The 26,614-nt window shown below is 42.4% G+C and overlaps 1 protein-coding gene across 3 annotated transcripts in view; it reads right to left on the reverse strand.

Moving 5' to 3' along the window:
- abr (ABR activator of RhoGEF and GTPase) overlaps positions 1-26,614 on the reverse strand; it is a 121,738-nt gene that overhangs the window by 37,962 nt on the left and 57,162 nt on the right. For all 3 annotated transcript variants that reach the window (XM_041951646.1, XM_041951648.1, XM_041951649.1), the window contains 10 exons: positions 23,327-23,434; positions 21,897-21,957; positions 16,940-16,992; positions 15,651-15,791; positions 14,850-14,971; positions 11,991-12,159; positions 10,717-10,836; positions 10,331-10,406; positions 10,074-10,178; positions 5,812-5,886 (listed from right to left, as the gene is read on the reverse strand). In XM_041951646.1, coding sequence (XP_041807580.1) covers positions 5,812-5,886; positions 10,074-10,178; positions 10,331-10,406; positions 10,717-10,836; positions 11,991-12,159; positions 14,850-14,971; positions 15,651-15,791; positions 16,940-16,992; positions 21,897-21,957; positions 23,327-23,434 — 1,030 coding nt within the window. The remainder of the gene's footprint in view (positions 1-5,811; positions 5,887-10,073; positions 10,179-10,330; positions 10,407-10,716; positions 10,837-11,990; positions 12,160-14,849; positions 14,972-15,650; positions 15,792-16,939; positions 16,993-21,896; positions 21,958-23,326; positions 23,435-26,614) is intronic.

A 26,614-nucleotide genomic window follows, 5' to 3' on the forward strand; every position in this document is an offset into this window, starting at 1 on the left:
CGATCAATTGTTTCAGCTCTGTACTCACGCATCTTATACAGTAAATTCACTACTTGAGAATGGCACATCACACTGAATGCATGTCTCTCTGTGCTGCTTTTGCCACAGCTGGATCAATGTTTGCCCGGCAACTATTCACTGTCATCACTTTGTAGCAGTCTGCATATCTCCATCAAAGTTTAGCAGCAGTCAAAATCACATGAGTAAAATCTAAACCAGGCATCTCAAACCGGTTCCATAAAGGGCCGCGTGGCTGCAAGTTTTCATTCCAACCAAGGAGGAACACACCTGGCTGGAATCAATTAATCAGCTGATCTCAGTCTTCAGCTGATAACTAAGTGATCCCTTGATGTTGATTGGTTGGCCTGATGTGCTCCTCCTGGGTTGGAATGAAAACCTGCAGCCACGCGGCCCTTTATGGAACCGGTTTGAGATGCCTGATCTAAACAGATACAATGAATCTCTGGACTGTTTCAAGCGGCTTCTTAAAAACACATTTTTATAGGCTTTTTTTAGCTCTCTATTCTGGGCTTTGTTTTTCGCTGTTTTTGTTGCCTGGTCCGTCTCTCACTGTGCTGTGTTTTATAATGTTTTGTATTTTTTTATTTGCTTTTATCTTTTTGTGTCTGTTAAGCACAATTCTTCATTGAAAAGTATTGTCTACAACTTAACTATTTTTTTAAGAGGAAACACTTGAAAGTTCTTTAAGGTTAACACAATGACAACAAGTGAGTAACTGCAGTATCAGATCTGAATTAAATGCACGCTTAAAAGATAAAAAGGTTACATTTCATCAAAGTGAAATAGTCCTTTAAATGGTCATGTTGTAGTTCGTCAGCTGACAAGACATCAATCTCCTGCCTGTGTACACATTCAGGACCAGCAGACCCCCTCCCCACCTCCACTCTTTACATCCTCATACCACAGCCGCCGCTCCCCTGGGATCAGCTCACACTCAGGTCTTACATGGAGCAATTAAGTCGGTTAATGTGTTACTTTAAATGCTGCTTTAGAGGTTGCTGCAGACCTCGCTACTGGCTGTCTGTAAAGTGTCCATGGGACGTCCCCGCAGCCTGGACCTGGTCCCCGGGGTTAACCTCCATCTGACAGCGTGATGGATGGATGTAGCGCTCGACCTTTCACCGAGAGATACTACATGATTGGATGAGGGAGACGGAGGCACGGGGGAGCGGCTGAATCTCATATACATATAAACACGGGCGTGAGAATATGTTCACACTGCACCGTCAGAAGTAATGGCATCATCGAAAACAACAGTCTGTGTGGCTTGGTAAACATTTTGGAGAGATACCAAGCATGCCGCCTGGGTGAGCTATGAAACGCTCACATATGTAGCCGTATGTCTATCCCTAACAGGGCCATACAGTATAATGGAGTCTCATTTCATCTGGTTTCAGTCCTTCTTTGTTTGTTTTCCCAGCATCCTGAAAGGCTCTGGCATAATTACTCCCAATGAGGAAGAGATTAACGGCGGTGGTACGAGGGAAGTTGAGCGGAGGGGAATTCAGTGCGACCATCTGGGGGATATTTATGAAAACAGGCAGTTATCGTACGCTTCCGCTACATACAGGGGGCATAACAGCTCGTGGCCGTCACCTCTGGTTTGGCATTCGACATCCCAGAAATGCACAAACTACCTGTCGGAGTCTGTTCCTGTGAACGGATGGGATGACATTGTTTACGTGTCAAAAGTGATCCAGCTAGTTTATACTGATGCAAACATTTGCAATTCAGTTTTAAAAAGTAGTGAGGGCATTTGGTTGAGACACTGTGTGATTTAACTTTTCTTTTTCATCCAGCCATGGAGAAGAGAGGAGCGTATTCATATTCCTGAGCAGCTCCCAGTTTTCTCTGGAAGCCGATTTCCTCTCAATCTGAAATGGGTTTATGTGCCCAGACCTAAAATTCAAACAAGGCCAGAGAGAGCATATTTAGAGAGGTCTCTTTGTGTCCTCGCAGTGGATCCAGGAGGGCTCTGAGAAGTAGGACAGCCTAAAAAAGGCCTGGAACTCCATGAGTTTTCATTTTCCTGGCAGGTCACCATCAGCCTCAAAGTATGAGGGGGATAAATTGGTCAGCATGGGGTCTGTGACCCCTAAACGCAGGGGTTAATGGATACCATCCTTTTCCATCTCAATCAACGGAGGCCTGCAGCCCATGTGGTGTGTGTGACTGTTCTTATACAGGACGCTAATCTTTGCCTGAGGCCGTGTTGAACGCTGGGTCAAACTGTAGGTTCACAGAATTAAGAGACATGTGATAATCAGTTAAACTAATCAGTGTCTCCAAGGCTATGAGTCGCAGCCACCAGAGTAGCTAACTGTCTGTATGTTTAGCCTGAAGGCTTCACGAAAAAAAATTCTTCTAAGGGAACAAAATAAGGAGGCCATAATCGAATTGTTTTCATAGAATCCAGAAGGAGAAAACTAATGAAAGCATGAGGAGCAATGACTGGGAATGCATGCAGCCATGGCTGGATTGGATTACTCACAGAAATCACAGGAGTCATGAGAACATGCAAACACTTACGGACGTGTTTGACTTTTTATGGGAACAGCGGCGAGTGATGAAAATTTTGAATTGAATTTGAATGAAAATCTGTTGCCTAACTTTCTTTTGTCTCGTAGCAACTGCTCTATTATTCTAGTATCATTTATATATATATCAAATATGAATGAAGCCAAAATGTCTTTAGGTGTTGTTAGAAAAGATGGTGCAACCGACTGCTTATTACTGTCGCTGTGCTCACGTGACGCAGCATGAGCGGCATGAAGTTGCAGCAGCTCTTGAACACATATGGGGGAACAACGCAGGGGGACTTGTTGACACTCACACATACACAAAAATAAACCAAGAACAAAGTGAACATGTTCTCCACCTCTCTACTAGGTCATGTTTCCACTGATTTGTTTTTTTTCCGAGAGTTTTTGGGAGATGCTCGACTCCCTGCTCCCTCCTCTGTGACCCAGTTTGACTACTTTGCCCTGGGCTGAATTTAAAGCCCTTTCCCACTGGGGGGGAGATCGTTGTGACATAAATAACACAGCTCCAATAAGATACTCAACTACACACAGCTTATGTGATTTTTCAATCAAAAAACAACGAAAAGTTGTTGTTGATGATTACAAATCTACTCAACAATCTGAATAAGCCGCCACACATTTCAAATGTGCATCAACGAAAAACACATACTACGAACACACACATCACTGTGCAGAAGAGAATAAAGCTGCTTCAAAATCCTCGTGCAGAACACATGGCTTGCAGGGGAAGTCAACACAATGAGAAATGACTTCAACAGAGCCTGTGAAGGAGACATCAACAATGCAGCTGAAACCACATCGAACCTCTAACACACACACATGCTGAATTACGCAACAACACCACACAACATCTACATATAAAGCCAAATATGATCCCATCATCATCATCATCTGGAGGAAGAGCAATTTTAGCAATTTGTGGTAGTGGAGGGATTATACAGGCTAGAAGAAACAGTATTTTGAACACGATGTCTCCCATCAGCTCTATGATCTCTGGGCTTCAAAACAGCCATCTATGAGAAAGAAGAGTAACTCTGCCAGCGCTACATAGGTTTAACAATCGGGGACATTCGAAAATGTCCATCACTGCATTTAGAAGTCAGCTATTTCAATGCAAAAGTGTTTAATCTCGATATGAGCATCAACCAACTACAAAAGAATTCACCACAGCTTTAAACCACAAGGTGCAAGGCTTGAAGTGACTAATGATGCAATACAAGACGACTCAATCATTTATTATGTGAATAAACTCTTCACATTAAGTGCTCTGCTGATGGTGAACAGCTGCAGTGGAAATAACAGGTTGGTTAACTTGCACAATTCAGCATCATGGGCACAGGCAGTATACTCCCACATACACACACCTGACTACCCACACATGCAAACACACACACACACACACACACACATATATATATAAACAATCACCCACACAGCACTTTCTCAACTTAAAAACACAGGTGCTCCATGGCAGCGGTGGTGCACTGTGGGTGCAGCCGGTGGCTCTTTAGTACAGAGTTGTGAACACAGCTGAATAAAAAACAGTGATGTTGAGCTGTGTTGTGTAAACTGAACTGAAGCATACATTAGAATTCATCGTGGCAATTCTGGACCAACCGTTCAGTATCGTCCGTCTCTCTCACTCTCTCTTGGATTTATGGAGTTGATTCCGAAGCTGTAGCTGCATATATGGGCTGATAATTAAACTCATGGCCTTTGGTCTTTTGGTCTATCTGCACCAAGAAATCGACATCAGTGACATCTGTTGCTGGATTTAGCGAAGAGGAAGGTTTGTTTGTTTTCTTCACCTGGCACAAGAGGGTGGCGTGAGCGATCCCAGAGCTTGCAAGAGGAAAAGTGCGAGAAAGGCTTTTAAATTGTGTGAACTCTGTATAACATGCCAAGGGATGTGTGTAAATGCTATTTTGGACTTTCAGAGTTGGGTAAAAAGCATTTACAGTACGTACATTCACTCTCCACTACATGTCTGTTAACTACTTTTTGTTAACTTCTTGAGGGACATTTTATGTTTTTATCCAGCTACAAAGTGTCTTCATCCATGAAACAGAGTATGTTACATTAATTCATTTTAAGGTCAAATGCCTCTGTAATGGCCATTATCATTATCATCACCAGAGCAGCCCTTAATAACAACAACAGATAGCCACACTACACCGACATGCCTGCCCCACCCTGACTCTATACGCTTTACTGGACACACTTACATCAAACTGTATCAGTGAAACTACCCAACTTCCCTCTACACACACGCATGCATGCAACCACCTCCCACCCCCCCACAACACACACACACACACACACACACACACACACACACACACACACACACACACACACACACACACACACAGTCTTTCTTCATTTTTAAGCCCCTCAGCTCTCCCCACTCCACCGAGGATCAAACAGGCTTTCAGAGGAGAGAGCTTTCCAATCCATTAACCGGGAAATTCTAGCGGGCCAGCTTTCACATTCTAAAGGCTGTCATGGTAACTGAGGAAATCAGATTTCTTCATCTCTGTGTCTTTTCCAGATATTTGAAATTTGAACTGGTGATTGTGCAACAGGGCACAGCGTGCCATGCAGTGTACCACGGCACCAGCTGTCCACTACTGACGCGGCCCTGCCAACATCACGGTGGGCTAATGACAAACACACAAACGGAGCTGTATCTGCACACATTACAACACAAAGGAACATTTGTGTAAGGTAGCCAATATCAGAGACACATGGCAATATGTTTGCCAGCAGTTCACTTTCAAAGTTGTCCTCATGTGCTGTGCACGATTTTAGACTTTCTTTCTCTTTCCTTTTTAAGTGCCTTGAGTGTTTTTGTGTCATTTGTGATTCCTGCTAAATAAAAACCACGGAAATTCCACTGTGGCTTCCTCTTCTCCTCTGAGACTCTCTCTTTTTCTCTCTCCTGTCCTCCATGTTCTGATCCTCCATCCATCCATTCATCCGGCCATCTCTGTATTGGGCCACCGCATGATGGAAACTGCATGTGCAAACTGCAGTGATTGACTGGATCATGTGTTTTGCTGGCAGACGCATAGAGGCACAGCAGCTATGTGGGGATGCTGAGCCAAAGCGTGTGCTGCAAGTGTGGTAAAAAAAAAAAAAAAAAGAGAGAGAGAGAGAGAGAGAGAAGAAGAAGAAGAAGAAGAAGAAGAAGAAGAAGAAGAAGAAGAAGAAGAAGAAGAAGAAAAGCTGTTTCTGGCTGACTTACTGGCTGACTCCTTGAATCCTTTGGCAGAGTGGACGATCACATGCAGAAATCCATACAGGCCAGGAGTCTCCTCATCTGGAAAACAAGCACACACAGCAATTAGTCCCCTTCCTCGTGGAAATGTGGTGACATACAGTGTTTAAAAGTTCAGAATGGGAGTATGTGTACATAAAACAATGCAAAGATAAACAGTTAGCAAATTATGACTTGCATCTTGTCTGTATCTCCACATCGACATTATGCAGACAAGAAACAGATTCATCGATAGAAACAAAAAGGAAACAGCAACTGAGCGCTACTGTGTCTGCTGATGTCATTTCAATCACATTACTGATCCAGACTGCACCTAAAAAACTCAATATGTTTTTATATAACTTCAGGACATTATACTTCATGCAAGAGCAGAATTCTTAAACTGGACGTACCAGTGATTTAAATTTTCTCTTCGGTTAAAACAAAATTCACGCGTAGTTCAGACCTGTCACGTGACCCGAGTACTGACAGACTCTCTCCATGGGGAGAAAAAAACACTTGTTTGATTTAATATTCTGTTCACCATATAGTTATTTTGGGGTTTATATTGGAAAATTTCGACACAGTAACGCAGTAAAATTCTCACTCCAGCGACTGCCTCAGGGTCCTTATGCAGGTCGCTGTCCTCTCCTACTGTAGGCCATAATACTCTCGTGTCTAATATCTCCATGGCTGCTACATCCCCTTGACTGCTGCTCACATTGGTCATATAACTATTTAACTTCCTCTAACTTCATATCAACCCATTCCCTCCATTTTTTCCAGACATGTCACTGGCAGCTGTACTTTTCTAATTGTTTCGGGTCGTCCAGTCACACTGAAAATGTTATGTTGTCGTCGTCGTGATTTTTAAAAACAGGATTCAAAGTCTTTTTCTCTTTGGTAAGATTTTTATGAATGAAAGCTGGCCACACATGCAGCAGAACAGGCTTCCCTATAGGCTACAAGGCCTTAATCTCTCGAACGTGCACCTCCCCATGAGCAAGTGGCATTCATCAGGCGAGGGATCTACGATAAGTTTACACAAGTGTGTAAAGAGTGAAACGAATCCAACTTGAAACACTCAAGAGATTGATCGAGATTTACTCAAGGTCTAGCATGAGTCCTCTGTCTTGACAACACCTTAACTTTCACTTCTGAACTCTGTGTGGGTCAGGCTGGGTGGTCCAAACTGCGGATAAACTTCATTATTAACGTCCACTCTTACAACTGTTCACCCCGTCCAACACCCAGTTACCAATTTATGTTTGAGAAGAGACGCATCAAACTTGACAGATGAGATTAGCCAAGGCTTGAATACAAAGCACCAGGAAATGGCTGAGGAAAATAACTGATCTGATGACCTGAGTGAAAATTAACTGTTATTACAACCTTTCCTCAGACCGAGATCAGACCTCACATCAACAAGCACAGTCGTCAGCCATAACAACGGAGCCGGCCCGCTGATTGGAGGTTGGTGGGTGGACGTTTGTTGGGTGGCCTGATATACCCCCCATCCCGCCGACAGACACATGAAGTGGATACACTCTTGCTTTGGTTGAGCCAGTGAAGCCTCGCTGTTTCCTGGTAAACAAACTACGATGGAGGGCTGTCTGGAGCTCTACTGTAGGCAGCTGAGATGAGAGCAGTCAGCCCCGCGGGGTTAAACGTGAGTGTGTGTGTATGTGTGTGTGTGTTGCATCTAAGAGGCAGAGAGTCGCAGAGGGAGGGTTCAAAGGTTCAGATTCGAGGTGGCCTCGAATGTGCCTGCTTCTTTCAAACTAACTTCAATAATAAACTGTGGAAATCCATTAACTAATATGTGATAATTGATAACTATCTATCAAAGTAAGTCAAGTGAAAGAGTGAGTATTCAAGGGTCTCGGCAATATTATCCATCCCCTTTATTATGAGAAACATTCCTTCACCAGCTGGTCTCCATTTAAACCCCTGCTGTGCTTCCTGCATCACATGTCACTGACGTGTGTGTGTGTGTGTGTGTGTGTTTATGACGTGGGGTCTGGGCTCTGTGTTAACACACAGAGATATTACCTCCCTGGGAAATAAAGCAAACTATCAAACAAACTGAAACACAATGACGGACCTGTTATATAGCATAACGGTGAAGGATTTATCAAATGAGCAGAGTGAGTTTACATGTAAGTAAAAACCTCATGCAGGCTGCCAAAGCACTGAATTTTTTGAGAGAAACATGGTGGATATGAGGAAGGAATTCATGGTGATAGGATATGAAGCAAATCAAATCCACTCTGCTACTGAAAAAATGTAAATGAAATTCAGGTCAGATCTGATTTGGAGCAAATTATTGGTACTTAGCTGTGAATGGATTCTCAGAATGCTGGAATATGGGGCATATGCTAGCAAATGTGTGACATCGCATCGCGTCTTTCAATCGAAATATCTGATTGATTAAATTTTTAATCTGCTGATTAAATCTGATCTACCTCCTCCAAGCACCTCCTCACAGACTCTTATACCCCCTTTACAGAATGGGAGCATAAATGTGGAGCACGTCCAGCATTTAAACATCTACAAAGAGGGTAAACTATTAAAACAAAAGGTGTTATTCCATGTTCTATGAAGAAATGTCACAGATACCAACGTTTAAATAGGTATGACAGAAACCCAGCTTGTCTGGTGAAACACTGGTTTCATTAAACTGTGCAGAGAGCTTTTTGAAGCTTTAACCCCTTAATGCCGATTGTCGCGAATTCGTATCATACCGCTTTAAAACACATTGCAGCTGAATCGCACATGCATTCCTCTAATGCCGGTTTGTGCATATTCAACACACACCTAGGAACCTTTTGCACTGGTTTCTCGTCGGACCGGTCAAAGTGAAAATTACATTAGTTGTGTTGTTGTTACAATGTAATGGTTGTAAGCCAATTTTGTGGCTATTTTGATGAAATAAATGAATTTTGAATACACAAAAAAGATGTTTTTACTGCATTTAAGCATTGAAAAAAGTGGGCATATACTGTTTGTTTGAACCCTATTCTAGTTGATGCTATAATGTAAATAGTTGTAAACAATTCTGTGGCTTTTAGATAGATAGATACTTTATTAATCTCCAACGAGAAATTATGAATTTTGAAAAAAAAGTATTTTTATTGCATGTAAGCATTAACGCCTGTTGTCGCTAATTTGCATCATACCTAAATTTATATCTATTGTATGTGCTACAGAAAAATAAACAAACTGCTCTTAATTTAGGATCAATTTGAAAGCAAAAACACAAAGAATTTATTTTTTACTATAATTCTAAATAAATTCAGGCATCAAGGGGTTAAACGTATAATCTGAAACATATGCAGAAATAAATTGTAAACTGATATGAAACCTCGGACTTGTCGCCTGGAATTCACCTGGAAGTGATGTGTTTTATGTTTGGAGTTTGTTTTGAACAACTAAAGGTGGAACTGGATAATTAGCATGAGCACAAAATCTCCCTTAGATATAAATAAAGTAGAAGTCACAGTACTACACTCCACTGTTCAGCTGGTAAATGACATCTGATAACAGTCAGAGCAGAGAGCACTCCAGCAGCGACTTATTCTTTCCCTTGAAGTTCACCAGAATTCAACATTAAAATAAAAAGCAAGAATCCCTGTGATCACCACTTTAAAGGTATTGGATGTCAAGATAATGGCTGACTCGCATAGAGATGACATTGTATAAGAGGCAAACTCTTTTTTTCTGCATGATGCGAGAAAGATTAAGACAGTGTGCCTTTCAGTGTCTTGAGCGCTCTGTCAGCTCTGCGGTGATGCATGTGTATTGTGGGTGCATGTGAATGCAGAGACCCTCATGCCATTTGGAGAAATAAGAGTAGGTCCACCAGATGGCTTTAATGTCACCAGCAGCCTCTGAAAGCGGTGCAATGTGGAGATTTGGAGCAAAAACAAACATATAGGAGCTGGGAGCTCAGCGCAGGCCACCACCGACACACTGCGTGGCATTGACCGCTACGAGCTAGATGAGAACCATATTGTAACCTAGATTCTCTCCTGCAAAGCCCCCTCGCTCATTATGTGGCTTTTTTGTGCTGAGAGTGTAACAGGCGCTTTTGTGTTTGACTTTAAAGTAAAAGCAGAAAGGAGAGGAAGGAGCGAGAGGGCAAGACTGTGTGTTTGTGATTGTGGAAGGAGAGAGCAAGAAAAACACAAGAAGCATCCAAACACAAGAGGAGAGGAAAAAAGAAGGAATTGTATGTGAGTGTCTCTTACCATCTTTGTTACTGGTGACAGGAATGTTGTGGACAGTTCGGAGTTTGAAACAGGAGCTGGTCAGAACCTGGAGCTCGACAGAACTTAAAACACACGCCTGGAGATCTGAAAAACACACAGCAACCGCATGGACACAAACTTTCACTTTGCTGTGGTGCAGTGTGTAAAAAATGGCTCTAAACCACTTTAAGATGAAGCACACAATGTTTTCTAAAGACAGAAACAGTCAATAGAGCAATTCTATTGGCTGGTGTTACCTTTCTTCTGGAGTTTCTGAATGCTTTCCCTCCACTCTGACCTCTCATAATCAGAGGAGAGGAGGAACAGGTAGCTCTGCATACACACAGAAGAGACACTGTTAGACACACAGCACAAAAATACCTACTGAAGTAGTAGAAAAAAAAAATGCAATACACATGTATGTATATCTATACACTAAGCATTGTAGGTTTTAAGAAAGCAGAATGTGGGGATGTATTCAAAAAATGTCTACAGCATGAAATTACCTCAACATTTTTAGTTTGTAAATCTAAACCTAACCCAACTATAAATCTAATCTGTCACACAGATACACGTCTCCATCTAGTGGTGAGAGTTGAGCGTTGCAGCCACGCGGATGCAGACGGCGACGGCCGCAGATCACCTTTCCATGTTTGTTGTGGATGCGGAAGGGGATGGTGGGGGAGTGCAGGAGCAGCCACGACTCCTGCTCATTCATCTTCTTCCTCAGACGCTCCACGCGACTCTGACCCTTCGGCGCTTTCTACACACACACACACAAACAGGAAAACACACATACAGAATCTCATTCAGTGCTGAAATTGATACCAAATTATTCAACAAGGTGGATTAATGGAGAAACGTTTCTCCAGTAAAATGTTGATCTTGATTTTGAGGCTAGTTTACACAGCATTCAATGGCGACATATTCAAATTTGAACTTAATGTTTTATTTCATTGCATTACTGTTGTGTTATTATCAGCATTGTGAATATAGAAATCTGTCTATTTCTGTGTTTCCATTTTCCATGAAAGACTGTGGCTAAGCCCCTGGAAGTGAGCGCCATGCTCTGAGAGTCTTGATATATAATTCAAGGATCTCAGCTTCTTGTCAGCACTGAAGGAAAACAAATACACACACCCTCCCAGCCCTCACCAGGAAGCCATGAGTCAGAGCCTGGCTATAATCAGCTGAATCTCTCACTGTTCTGGCCTCCTCCGACTCTAAATACCAGCCATGGTCACTGGCTGTGCCCCGGGTGTGCGACTCTAACACTGTGAGAGTTGAATAACAGGAACTCTCTGCTCCTGAAGCCTTCAGTCCGTCTCAGCCAGAGGTGCGGGGGTGTACACACATGGAACTGTTGGAGGCTCACAGCATCTCTTTTTCCAGTCTCTCTTTTCAAGTTGTTTTAGGTTTAGGAGTAAACCAGAAAGAGTGATGCAGTTTCTGAAGTTATGAAGTTTTTGAGTTGATCCATATTTGGATTTCACTTTTTTGTCTGTGTTTTTATGCACTCACAATTGCAAATTTACCTTGACCCTATCTAAAACAAACAGAGGTGTAGACTTAAAGGTACAGTGGCTCCTGTAAGGAAAACTCTGCATATGCCATGATAAATACATAGATGGCTGTAAAGGTTTCAGTGGACACATCAGTCCAAACCTTACCTGAGTCACTTGTATGTGTTTGTCCTTCTTATAGCAATAAAAACTCAGCTCATGATTCATTTTGAGGAAGCCTGGAAGGTCTGCTCAGAGAAGAGAGGTTTCTGCGATTTATACTAACTTTCCCTTATCATGTGTACCTTGGCACCAAATGTCTTATGTTTCTACACATGTACCAGACAATAATTGCTCCAAAATTCCTCTTCTTGTTCTTCTAGGAATACATTAAATTTGGCTCCAACAAGATTACCTTCTCTTTCTGTATCTCACTCTTTAAGACTGAGATCTTGATCTTCATCTCCTCTATCTCGTGCTCGGGCAGAACTTGGATACTGGGGCAAGAGTCGGAGTCATCCAGCGTCTGGAAGGTCAGGTCCGCCAGAGGGATGTACCATTTGCACTCATACTGCTGATGGCGACTGCAGATGGACAGAGAGAGGAAACGATATCAAACACAATTAGTCAAAGAATCATGTAATAAATCCTTGCTCTTTTTAGAGAATCACAAATTTGTTGAGGACACATGAAGCTATATAGATCTACAGAACAAAAGCTTTATATTACACTTCATATTAAGATACACATATTCACGATTAAGTTGTTTCTTATTAGCAGCATACTGGCTCTTTATTAGTCATTATAAAGCACTTATCAATTTCTCATTCTGCAAGACCACCTTCTGCAACTAGAGGGTTAGTTTTCTGTCAATTAACTCGTAATTACTGCTTATTGGTACTAAGTCAGGAAGATGTTGTACGTAAATTACGACCTTAATAACATAACCCTAACCTTTAATAATCCTAACCCCGAGAATAAGGCATTAACATGTGCTTCACAATGAATAATAAAGAGCCAGCATACTATTAATATGCATGCTAATAAGTAACTAGTTGATGGCGAATATGTCCACCTTAATATAAAAGGTAACCAAATACTTAAACAAATTAAGTATGTCTAGATGGCTGTTTTCATGACAAATGCAGAAGATGCATTAATAGAGATGTTATAATTTAAAGAAGCTTTAAGATGCTACAATTAATATATCTCCGGACTAATTCAATTCGTAAAAAGAAAAAAAAAACGACTTGCAACAACGAGCTGACACTAATTGGCCAATTGAGAACACTGCAATTTAAGGCCATGCTTACTTAAAGTACTACTTTTCCATTCAAAAGCCTGTTAGTTTGACCTCTTGACTAATTTGACCTGAAGACATCAAAATAAGGACTCATTTTCAGCCTATTCATGTAGTTTATATCAATGACGTGTAGGCTGTATTAATGACTACGGTGCATGCTCAGCACAGTGCTAGTTCCACCGTGGCTGAGAAGACGGATGTGTAGACTCTCATTAGTATTCCTGGGAGCTGCTCAGTTAACTCAACACCTTCATTTGAGCAGCTAGATAATGAGAATCCATATTGGAAACTTGTGTTCTCATACTTTATGTTACGTTCAGCATGTTAAGCCAAGAGCATCAAGAAGTAAAGTTTAGAAAAGCTCATTGCACTGATGACTGTACACAGGGTGGTTTCAGAGAGAAAAAGGTGTATTTTCTGCATCACACCAATTAGAGGAAAACAGATGACTGAATTTCTGTCAGTAAATTATCCTGAGCTCTTTTGGCTTCTGGGCAAACTATTCAATATTGCAAATTCCATTGAAACGACAGTATATTACAAACATGCATTTCAAATTGGACTCGACACCTTTGTTCAGCTACAGCAAAAACAACACTGAACTTCCATTCAATGCATATTAACAGCAATACAGGAAAGATGGGCTATTCATTTCTTTATCAACCAAGTAAATTCATCTTACACCCCTCAAAGCCACTCCCTAGCCTCTGATCTCTTGCCCCTCCCTCCACCATCAAGCCCTTTGTGTCTTAATGCTCTGTAGTCTTTTGGGAAATCTCTTTGTTTTACAGACCATCCATTCATTTTCTTTCTAGTGCTCTAGTGGGGCTAAATTAGATACATAACTGAGTAGAACATGAATACATAATCATATCTAATCTCCTAGCCCTGTAACAATAGCAACGGTGGAGCGTACATAAAGAAAATGAGAAAATATGTATTCAGGAAGCGGAACGTGTGGCAACGGAGTCAATGTAAATTTGACTAAAATTCCAATATGATGGAGGCGAGATAATCAGTAATCATGGGATTACATTGGGATTAAGGACCCTCGGTGATTTAACTCAAGGTGACTGAGTTTCTGGATGGCTGCTCTGCTTCAACTGTGTGTGTGCGTGTGTGTGTTAGAACGTGATTACTCCAGGTGTAGAGACAAAATGTAAGTCCCCATGATCTAAATGATAACATTTTTGGTGAAGACTTTATATTAAGGTTAGTGTAGGGGTTATGGTTGGGGTAAATCTCAAAGAAATCAATGTAAGTCCAAAAGTGATGGAAACACGGCTGTATGTGTGCGTTGCTACATCTAAAGGCTTGACACATGTCTACAGATAGAGTGTCACATTTACAGGATTGCCTCGCTTTGTCAGCATGACGGCAGCTGTTAGCGTGATTGCATCTTATTTTGGTTGACATTCACCGTTTGTCTGTCATTTGCAGCCACCCCTCGCTTGAAGGAACACATAGCGTTGCCATTACTACCAAACCTGTAAATCAGAATATTATGGTCTGGAGTGTCATCCCAGCATGGCGCCTACGGGCCACACACACACACGTATGCACACGCACACACGAAGCTCAAACAGATCCTCTGCTTGTGCTTACACAATTTTCTGAAAAACACCTTCATCCTCACTTTATATTCACCATGTACTATATATCTGCTACCCTCCACCACTTTTCAAAATACCAGAGGCAAAATGCCTGCTAGTCTGTCTCTTTGTTAGAGAGGCTACAAAAAGCCGTCTTGCTTTGCAGAGCCGGGAACAGAAAGGGAGGCAGAATCTGTTGTAAAGTGCCGGTGTCATCCTTTCTGTTCCACTGTGGAAGGCAGAATGAATGACATACAGATAGATGCAGAGAGAGGATAATCGTGAAAGAGCTGATATTTAAAGGAGCATATTAAAATGGCTCTGGTGTAAATACACTATTTGGACTGTTTAAAGAGAGGAAAAGGTGAAGTGGACTCACCCCACAGCCGTCTTCTTCATCTTGGCACAGAGCAGCAGATCAGTGAAGAGGAAGACGTGCCGTACCTTCCTGGAGCTTTCCGACACTTCCACCAGGAAGCCATCCTTCACCAGCTGACGGGCCTGAGAGAACACCTAATGTCACTTCTTGTTGTGCCACCGACGCAAACACACTACTACAATGTGTGGAATGTGCTCTGCGGCAACTATTTTGATGTTGTTTTGTGTGTGTGTGTGTGTGTGTGTGTGTGTGTGTTTACACACTGTGTATCCAACAATGAGAGTGTAATGCTAACCCGGCAGAGCACTCATTAGGGTACACACAATGTGTATTGTGAGAAACACTGAATGTAAACATTACTTTTTTGTTAGAAGTACTTCTAATTGTATGAAATGTAGAAATATGTAGAACTATAATAAGCCTGATTTCAATTTTGGAAAGCAGTCAGTCAAAGGATGCATATAGAGTATTATCACTGGCTGCCTTCCTACATGCACAAGAGCTTGTTTTATCCCCATCCAGCATCACTCTCTCCCCGCACTGAATGACAAAGCACATAACTTCAAAGTCAAGTATCCATACATGGTGCTCTTGCTTCAGCTGTAACAAGCTAAAAACAAAAAACTGGAGAGTACTGGGAAAAAACTTCAATAGCATCTGCTGCTATTCTATTTATGTGGGCTCTATCTGGCTGTTTGCAGGTAATTAAAATGTCAAATCTAAATCCCAGTCTCATTCATACTTAGAGAAAAAGAGTTTACACATAGCCACACAAACATAATCACACATAATCACACACACCTCTCCCTTGGGTGTGGTGACAGCGGTCCTGCGAGGGTCGATCTCCTCGTTGATGGAGGAGAGGAAGTTCTGAGATATCCGCAGAGCGTCCTGCAAGAGGGGGAAGTCCGGGTGGTCCTTAGGAGTGTGTTTCAGCAAGTCCTGCAACACATGCACAAACACACATGGTTAGAAAGACACACACAGATGTGATCTGTACCATGATACATAAAATATTATCCTGTGAAGACACAGAAATAATTGTTGGTATATATAATAATGTGTCAGTATGAAAGTCCTTTTGGCTTTATTCATGCCTATTACTGTGCCCATCGTTAGAAGTTCATTTTCTTCTTCTAACAAAAAATCGTTCTAACAAAAAAAAAGTTCTGATTTCATTTCATCTTGTTTTTAAAACCATGATTGCACTGCACATACACAGTGTTCTTATTGAATACTTAAGTAATCTCTGAAAATGTCATTTCCGTGTGTTTATTGAAGCGGCTCTCATCAGTAGAGCAGAGTGGTGAACAGGACAGCTGACAACAGAGGCTGAAGCACCCGTCTCCCAAAACCAACACCACCAATTTTCACCGCCTCGTAATTTGCATGGATGACAGGAACATGACCCTCGTAGACACGCTCACACTAGCCTTGGATGCACTTGGCGTCTTGTTGTTCTGACTTTATGCAAACGTATTCATGCAATGCACTCCTAACATAACACATCCAGACATTTCTGCATGCTTGATTGGCAGTTTCCACTTGACTTTAACTCAGCCACAGAGGCAGGCTTATTTAGACTAGGAGGGTACTGTGATATACAATTAAAAACAAGCTTTGACTTTTCAGCACTTGGGCTGTTTTACTCCCAAGGGTGAACACAACCAGAGGCCGTTTTTTGTAAAGAGGTCACAATAAGCCAATAAGGGTGGGAACCACTGGCTTAATATTGTGTTGTATTTCATAAGCTTATAATCAGTTTTTTATGCAAATTAAACAGAAAGTAATTAATTCTGTCAAATAAATGGAGTAAAGAATACAATATTTCATTTGAAACATAGTAAAAGTATAAAATAGCATCAAAATGAAATATTAATGTACAAGTGCCTCAAAATTGTGAGGTAAAAGTAAATGTACTGCTTGAGATAACTGACTCTGAGTTTGCACAGTAATATAATGGAAGTGAATGGAGTTTCCAAAAACAACATTTAGAAAATTCAGCAGCAACAGAATCCTGTCCTGTTTTTTCCCTCAATTTGGGTGAAATGTCTTGAAAGAGCCCTGCAGACCGCAAGCTGTGTACTCACATGAAGGACCAGGGTGCTTCTGGTAACACGGTCAATCGGCTTGTAAAGGAGAGCTGTGGGGAGAGGAGAGGAAGGCAGTGAGTCAGTGTCGCTTACACACAAGTCTTTATACACACGCACGCACGCACGCACGCACGCACGCACGCACGCACGCACGCACGCAGTGTGTGCTCAAACGAGGATAAACACTCCCACTCAGCTCACACTGAGTTAAACACAGCAACTACAGTGTGACTGAAGACATGATATTTGGGTCGACGGCGTGAAGCATCCGCACTTTCAGATCATCTGTTAGCAACACATGCAGCTGACCCTGACCTTTGACCTCCCTGAGAAGGGGAGCAGGCAAAAAGATCAACAGAGGAGGATTATATCATTGTTATTTAAATAGACTGAATGAGGGTTATGCAGCAGTTTGTTACTGCACAATGAAGGGACGGAACACATACAGACACACAGAGACATAAACAGACACACACACACAAACAGAGGTCCGTAGGCTGGCTGCTTAACATGCAGTCCAACTCTGGGGTTGATGCTGCTGCCTTCTATTGGTTCTGAAACTGTTTGCCTCTCCTGCATATTTAGGCTGCTACTAGGTAAACTACAGCGTGCCTGCACACTGGACTTTTAAGAGTGTCTCTCTGAAACACAAGGATGCAAACATGAAGCAACACAAATAAATGTAAAGTACATAAAAAAGCATGTATATAAAAAGACAGACACATGTCCGAATGCCACCGCTCCTGTCTTTAAATCACAGTCCAAGCCTGCAAATCAACACTCGGCCGGTTTCCCCATGGGACGGCTTTGCTGCTGAGGTGGTGTGAACAGCTGCAGGTCTGACATACATGACAGCTCTAGGTGAGAAACTCCCACAGATAGGACAGAAAGACAGACAGACAGAAAATGTGGGGAAAAAAATCAAAGAGATGGGCAGCAGGCAAGATGGCAAATGTGAGAACCCATTGGGAGTGAAACACATATAGATGTATAAAAAGACAAGGGGGGACGGGGGAGAGAGAGGGCTTCCAGCCGAGTAATGAAATGCCAAAAACGTCTCAAGGTCTCAATATAATAATGCCACCGGTGTCACGAAGTATTGTAAAAAAAATGTATAATAATGTTGCTCTGTATGTGTGCTCAAAAATGAAAAAAAAAAAAAACAAGGATATGCAATAGAAACAAACCAGATTTACAAGGGCATAGAAATTTGGAAACCAGCTGACAGTGTTCCACTCTGTGATCAAGCTAATCTCCATTTATTACAGCGAAAGACTTCCAGCAACTGATTTTGAAACTGAAGGGAGGAAGAGCAAGCCAAGTGAAACAGAGGGAAGCGATGTGCCTTCTGCATGCAGGGCAGGTCATCGCGGGCTGACAGCGGCCTGGTAGAAACAGTGCTCTGATGGTACTCTTATCTGTTTAAACCACTGAACATCCCTTCAAATGTACAGGAGTCATGTAATCTCCCTCCTCTTCTCTCGGTACCCTCGCTTTTAAGTGTTCATTCCCCTTTCTTCTCCCCTCCTCTTTCAACTAAAAGAAATGAAAGAGCGAGAGCGGGAACCTACAGGGAACATGTTCAGATCTACTGATAAGGCTTGTCATATTAAACTTTACGCGCTCTATACTCACTCTCATATGCTCAAATATACATACACACAGACGCACACAGACACACACACTCAGCTACTGTATAAGACCAAAGAGAATCTTCTAGAGGGCATTGCTGATGCTCTTTGAAGTTTCTCCACCCTCTGGTCATTAATACCGCGGCCTCCATCAGCGGTCCTGCTTCACCGAACCAATGCCGCTACCTCCTGGAGGATTAACTAGACCTGCGCTGACTAGAAGGGCTGTGAACACCTCTAATTATGTGTGTCTGCAGGTCTGTGTTCAGCACAAGCACAGGAACCGTAGGAAAGCTTAGGTGACTTCAGGTTTCCTTGATCACAAGTATCAGAAGCTAGTACGGTACATGGAAGTTGCCACTGCTACTAGCGGTGAATATGTTAGCCGGTGGTAAAAGTCATGAGTACATGAGTTTCATGTCTGAAATACTTTTGGGCTATTGTTTTATTTGGAAACAAGCGTCTACAGCCATGACGGCTGCCTTGTAATGCTGTGATTAGGCATAACGGTTTGGTATGTTTGAGCTAAATGCTAACATCATGCTAGCATTGTCGTCATAATGACAGCGCTAGCTGTAACGTAACGTTTGCTAATTGGCAAGAACAAGTACAGCTGTGGTTAATTATGCTCAAAAACCAAAATATGGGACAAAATTTTGTTTTGTGTAAATTTGGTGAGATATTTCAATCTGGACGAGGTCACATTAAGGATACAGAAACCTTGATAACACCTTTCTCTGCTTTTGAGCTGCCTCGATAGGCTAGCTTGGTTCATCCTTAACGGTTCTGATTAGAAAAGCTCAGTGATGAGGAATCTTTTTTCTTTGTCTCTTTTCCTTTTCTTCTCTTTTTCATGCACACCAATAGGATTATATATGCACAGATATTAATAATCTGATCACTCGATGTTCCAGTGAAACATCACATCCTGACAACAATCAAAACCAGGATATGGATTAATGCCAGCAGTTTTTACAGTAGCTGCATGTTTTTTGGAGTATCCCATCTGGGATCTGGACAGACAGCGAAGTTCAAAGTCCAGTCAAGAGTCAGGACGGGGGAGGATGAGAAGACAAAGAAAGAGAGAGCGGTGGATTATTGGAAGTCGATGACCTGTCACAGCGAGGTGCCTCTGATTGGTCCTGTTCTCAAGGTCGCCTTCACAACTTGGCTTATGGACAGACAGTTCATCTTTGCTAACGAGGGGATAGACCATGTGGGCAAAGTCTTTGAACAGGCGCAACAAACACATTGTGCAGATCTACAGCTAGGACAAGGGAACTGCCAGCTTTCAGCCTTTAGTGTTTGGCAAGACATTCAGCTACAAATGCCAGGCAAGAGCATAGTCGGAGGACGTGGAGGACAGAACGTGCGTGATAGGAGAGGGAAAATAAAGAAGGCAGAATGACAGATAGGGAGAGGGCATATAAGGATTAAGGAGGAGAGAGAAAACGCCAGCAGTGCGGAGCAGGAGTCCCCATTTACATGTAAAACAGGATGTCAGATGCTTGTTTGATTTAGTACTTGTGTTGCTATTTCCACCCAGTCATTAGGATGTGGTAGGCAGATGATACAGTGGGCTTTGCTGTATTTTAACAAGCCTGACAAATTGACTTAGATGAAAATACATGAAACAGCACACGTCAGTTCATTTGGCTGAGGGGGGGGCGGGCAGGTAAATCATGTGGAACAGCACTGAGTACAGGAAGACAGGCAGGTAGGAAGAAAGCAGGAAGAAAGCATGAAAAACCAAACATGGAAGGAAAAGAAAGAGGAAGCTGCAGTTTCAGAGTTGAGCAAGAGAAATCCCTCGACTGCCTCGCCAGGTAATTAAGCAACCGCAATACAAAAAGTAATCACAGCAGCTGCCCTGGGTGCTGACAAACACTGATTCGTTGAGGGAATATGAAACTAGCTTCATGCCACCTAACTACCATGGTAGCATATGATACAGCAGACAAATCATATAGTAGTATATAATAACATAGCATAGTCTCAGTAGTAAAGATGAGAAACAGATGTGATCATGAAAGCCAGCATGTTTGGGTTCTTCCTCATTTACGATGCATAAATTAACACACACACTTCACAGGTACATGCTGCTGAAAATTGACATACATATGAACACTCAGCCACCCTTCCTCAGCCTGACAAAGACAAAGCATTTGCCCATCATGTTTGCTCATCATTGCATAATTTGGACAGCCCACAACATTTCATTCTTTCCCCTGCAGCAAGAGGTCTATCCCCTGCTTTAGTTGAGCCAAATCCCCAAAACAGCTTAAGTTTGCAAGACAGCAGCAGAGTAAAGGCGTGTACCAGCTCCTTCAAACACACACACTCACATCCAGATCAGACTTGTTCCGATCCACTGGTGATAAGTATTCTCTATGAGGAGCAGTCTGGGGCCAGCAGTCCTTACACAGACTAAACGTGCCCTGCGTTTAAACAAACATACACACAACAAAGCTGCTGATCTCTCCTGTTTATTCTGGATGTTGAAAGACACGAACAGTTGCAGGCTGTCAGTCCGGGTGAGCTGCATATTCCACAGGATCGCTACACAGCAGCCAGACAAAAGCTCCAACGCTTCAAAAGAAACTAATTTTATCACCTCAGTACGTGGGCTACAGCACCATAATGTACAGAAGAAAAGCTAACTCCATTTAAAGGTCTGAAATCATCAGCAGACAGAAACTATACGTGTGATGAGCATGAGCTCATAAAAGCTCCAAATGACTATTAGACAGGCTGGTATCCCAAATCAATCTGACAGCTTATTGATAACTGTCCCAACTTCACAGCAAACATGGTACGCTACCATTCTACCTTAGAATGAAGGACGCTGACATCCTGGCTCAAAGAAAAATGACAGGAAAAAAAGAGAAAAAGAGCACTCCAAGTTGCCTGAATCAAACGGCGGCAGCTCATATCATGCAGTCGTTACCGTATGTGCAGTTACAACACAGTCTGAGGACCAGAAGCACCTCCATATCCCTCATCTCCTCTCCTCACTCTGTTCTCCTGCTCACTGCCTCCTTTCTCAGGCAGAGACAGACAGAGAGAGAGAGAGAGAGAGAGAGAGAGAGAGAGAAAGAGTGTGTGTGTGTAAGAGTGCTCACACATGCAGCAGTTTGCCTCCCAAAGCCCGCCACTGCATACACAAGTAGAAGGGGCAGTGCTGGAGCAGCATGCCAGCCTAGACACACATACGTACACGCATGCTCGCAAATAGACATACAAAGACAAGGACGCGCGTGCGCGCACACACACACACACACACACACACACACACACAAGCACACACACAAGCACACACTTACCCTCCATCGAGACAGTTGTGGTACAATCTTTGGAGTCTTTAGGACCCTTCACTTTGAGGTTCTGAAAGAAACGGAGGAGTGGAATGATCAATTTAATTAATTATACACAGACTACCACACTCCCCCTCCCACACACACACACACACTGAGACACACAAGACACACGCACACACACACGGCTCTCTACTTGGCTGAGGCTGATAGCACTAATGAAGAAGTATAGGGTCACTGCAGCAGACTGAGACGGCTGAATGAGGCTGGAAGGCGCAACCTTCACAAGTTTACCTCACAGTAAATTCTATTTACAATCACCAACACACTTCTACAGCACCATCTAATATCATTTATATATTAAATACAATATTAAGGGTTTCATCAAACCCCTGTTGATATATATACATACATACAATATACATTACACATTTATATCAGTGTAACTTGTCTTGCTACCAGTGCAAGAAAGCTCTACAATGCTAGTGTCCTGCAAGATGAACACGGGTGGTAGGAGGTCAAAAACAGGAAAATTAAAGGTAACTGTGCTCTTACGTTTAAAAGCTATGCAGATACAGGTTTGTGTGTCACATGTGCTGTTATCCCAATGCAATTTCCATTATTATAATTAATCTTCTGCATCTTGCTAGCAGGGAAACAAGGACATGAGGGTGGGTTTGGCAATATCAGGGTTATCAGGCATCATTTTCATCACAGATATTTGGTTAATTAACATCTCAAAGCAATCAGGAGGTTTTTTAGCCCACCCCCAGAACACCCGTCCTCTGCATGAGCTCTCAATACTAAATATATCCACCTTGCTGTGACTGTGTGTTGACGTACAGCAAACATAGAGCAGTCCAAACTTTCTGTTGGGAATTGTACTGCTCATCTGTCAGGACACTAATAAGCCTGAATGTGCTGGGTGTAGCATATTTCAACATGTATGTGTTAATTGTGTTTTAAACTAGTGTTCCTCAAAATAAGACCATATTTCCCAAAAAAAGAGGATGTTCAAATCTCCCGAAAAGAGGATGTTTCAGCTCGCCTTGCTTCCCCCTCTGCGTTCATTTGTTTTCTCCTTCACTTTACTGCAGAGGGTAGATCAGCGTGACAATAGGTGGTTTATTGTTTTATTATATCACTATTATAACATGTTTGTCATGTTATAGATATAGTAGCTGATTTTTACCCCTTAAGCTTCATTGGTTGTAAAAATAATAGTTCTGCACTGTAAAGCAGCAAGCATTTGTGTCATAAGCTTCTCAGCAACTGTTGTGTTTAATGCTTAACTCTAAAAACGATGATTTAATGATGTTAAAATGAACAAAAAGACACAGAAGCCCAGAATCTAATGCATTCTGCAGATTTGCTGTTCAGACATGTCTTCCTCACATCCTGCCAACTGCTCCTGGAGTCTCTTCAGAGGATGAATTTACCTCAGATATCTTCTGGAACTGGCCGTTGGCCTGGCTGCATTTCTCCGCCGTCTCGAGCGCCACCTTATAGTTGTCCACAAAGGCTTTGTACACTCCCAGCTGGCTGGCCTGGGGGTTGTGAAAAGAAAATAAGATGTATTAACGTGTAAGCTGCTGTTTAAACAACACTGAGGACCCAATGAGCAACTGGTTTACTCTCTAATACACTTGCTGTTACAACACAGCACAAATCTGTCATGACAGCAAACCAAAGTACATTGGAACGCATATATCACTTCCATACTTCTGCATGTCATACCATTATATTAAAATTCATATACAGCTCTGGCAGATTAATTAATTTCCATTCCCCATTCCCCTCCGGAGGTTTGAAAAGAGTGCTGCAGTCTCCCTTTTGCTCTATCAGCAGACAAGAAATTATGCCCCCCCCCTCAGATATACACACACACACACACACACACACACACACACACACACACACACACACACACACACACACACACACACACACACACACACACACACACACACACACACACACACACACACACACACACACCGTTACACACATATTGTCAATGCACACAGGCTAATCATATTCCCATAATGCCACTCCACTGGTGGCTCTGTGCAGTCTTCCAGATTGAAACAGATTCACTTTCACTTTCCTCTCCTCTTTCATTAACAGCCCCTCTCCGCTGCACTGTATGTGCATTGTAACACAAGCTGCAGACCAGCAGTGCATGAATATGCATCCTGCTACAGCTCTGCTTGAATGGTTAGGCTGAAGAGCTGACTGCACCCTATTAAAGCAATGAGATTGGATTCAGCTGAATAGAGTGAACGAGTAAGAGTTGTTACTTTTGTCCTTAAAACTCCCCCCGTTCTCCTATTTTCATTTCCTCTCCTTCCACTTCCCCTCAGAGTGTGAAGTTGGGCTCAAGTGAGGGGCGTCATGTGACACATATTGTGTTGTTGATCAATATATTCTTCGTGGGAACAGATGATGGAGAAAATAAAACAAATAGACAACAGCTATTTTGTGCTACAGTCATCTTAGCACAGTCCTGACACAAACATTCAGCCACATAAAGACTTTAACAGACAGGAAGTCAGCCAAACGAGTGTCACTGTCTGTATATCATCTCATCATAATTGGAGACTTTGTTATGTCAAACCAAAACCTTGGATGGAAGGAGAAACCAGCATGTGTGATCACTCAATTTCCAAAGATAGAGATTTTTGACCTGGCAGCTTGGCTGGAAAGTACAAACCAAGCACAGTGACACGATGATATGTCACCAGTTCATCATGTTGCTTGGACACGCTATGACCGGTATGAAACATCTCCAGCTCCATCCGTCACTGTGACGCTCTGAACATGGTGCTGCACTTCAAACAACCAGATCACGGGCAAAAGTGGCGGGCGGGAAAGCAACAGCTTGTGTTTTGAGCGTGGAGGTGGGAAGGAGAAGATGAAGAGGGAAAGAAAAAAAGAAGGGAGGGAACAGAAAGAGAGGGGGGGGGGCAATGCTGGTGAGTCTTGACCAGAAATAGCCACTTTGTAGATGATGAAAACGTGTGCAGATAGCAGAAAGCTGCAGTCTGAATCACGTTTCATAAATCTCCTGTGCATGATTTTACAGCCCTGAGTGTAACAAACCTCTGCTGTGATTTTTAATGTATTTTAGACGATGCCTGGCTCTGTTTAAACACTAATCACATTGTTATGATCAGTCAGAGAAAAACACAGACAAACACAGCAATAAAACTTCAGTCTCTAAAGCTAACAAAACTTAACAGAGCTGTATCATAGACTGGCTTTGGTGTCAATGGGATTTTCCAAGGATCAAGAAGAAACTAATCACTCTTCTTTGTACACATTTAAGCCTTATGACAGCCTGTTTACAGCATTGCCAACATTTATCAGGTAATACTGTCATATGCAATACAATCATATCTGAATAGAAAAGTGCAGCTAGCCAGTAAAAGCCAGCAACTCAACATTTGTATATAAAGAATACAGTTTGAGTGAAAATTCAAAACCATCTATTTTATCAGTCAATAATCAATCCATCGTTGGAATACAGCCAACTGCACAACCTAATACTGTATATGCTGCACTGCATGCTGTCTACAACAGGCCACAGTTCCTCCTGTCGCCAAAATATTGTTCCCCTTGATCTCCAACACTCAAACTTCAGTCATTTGTGCAGACGTCATGTGATAAATGACTGCAGTGTGCAATCAAACCAGGCAGATTTCACCACAATACTTACTCTCAAATGGTGCAACGACTAGCATCTCTGTGTGACCACACCACAATTTATAAATAAATCCTTCTGAATATCGTAATGCACAGAAAGAACAGCACAGCTTTGGGTTCTGAGGACAAGAACAAACTGACTCAGAGTCTACAGCCACGCTGTACAGGCCGTGATTCTTTAGCTAAATGCTAAAATTAGCATGCTAACACACACAATGATGTTGCAAAAATTCTGAAATCTGTAAAGCAGATTCACCATCTCACTTTAGCATGTTAGCATGCTACCATTTGTTAACTAGGACTAAACACAAAGTAAAATTGAGGATGACAGCAATGTCTCTACCAAATTTCGTCCAAAAGTTGTTGACAAATTTCACTAAAAGCCAAAAAATTCCAACCTCAAGTGACACTGGAGGACAGGTCATAGGACCACCATAGTCGGTAGGCTTCATCCACTTGGGACCCTGAATGCCTGTATAAAATTTCGTGGCAATCCATCCAATAGTTGTTGAGATATTTCAGTCAGATCCAAAGCAGTGGACCAACTAAACAACCACCTAACACAGCCATTCATGGAGCTACACCATAGCATGTCTAAAAAGGTTACCATGGCGAAGCAGGAATCCATTTAACAGTGTAGCATAATACACGGATTACAGTTACAGTTAGAGTCCTCAGAAATGCCTTCAAACATTCTTATTATTAGCCCAAAAGCTCTTCAGAGCCAAGACGGCAGCAAGGTTAAACCCTTCCCACTTGCCTTCAGGGACTCTGATAATATGGTTGGTCAAGTGCAGTCCTGGCAGTCACAGGCTGTCGCTGAGCCCTTTTCCTTGTCTGAAAAAGGTGAGGAAATTTGGAACTGTGGTTGGCTTTTACTGTATTTCCTGCCTGCCTGTTGTCTATAACTCGCTCCCTCTGTTGCTCCAGTGGCCTCCATGCCGCTGACAAGGAGCAGTAGGGAGTAGACCAGCTAATTACACTGCCATCTGTACTGTCACACTGCCACTCTGACTAAATGT

Source organism: Chelmon rostratus, chromosome 14 (assembly GCF_017976325.1).
Source record: "Chelmon rostratus isolate fCheRos1 chromosome 14, fCheRos1.pri, whole genome shotgun sequence".
Lineage (NCBI taxonomy): Eukaryota > Metazoa > Chordata > Actinopteri > Chaetodontiformes > Chaetodontidae > Chelmon > Chelmon rostratus.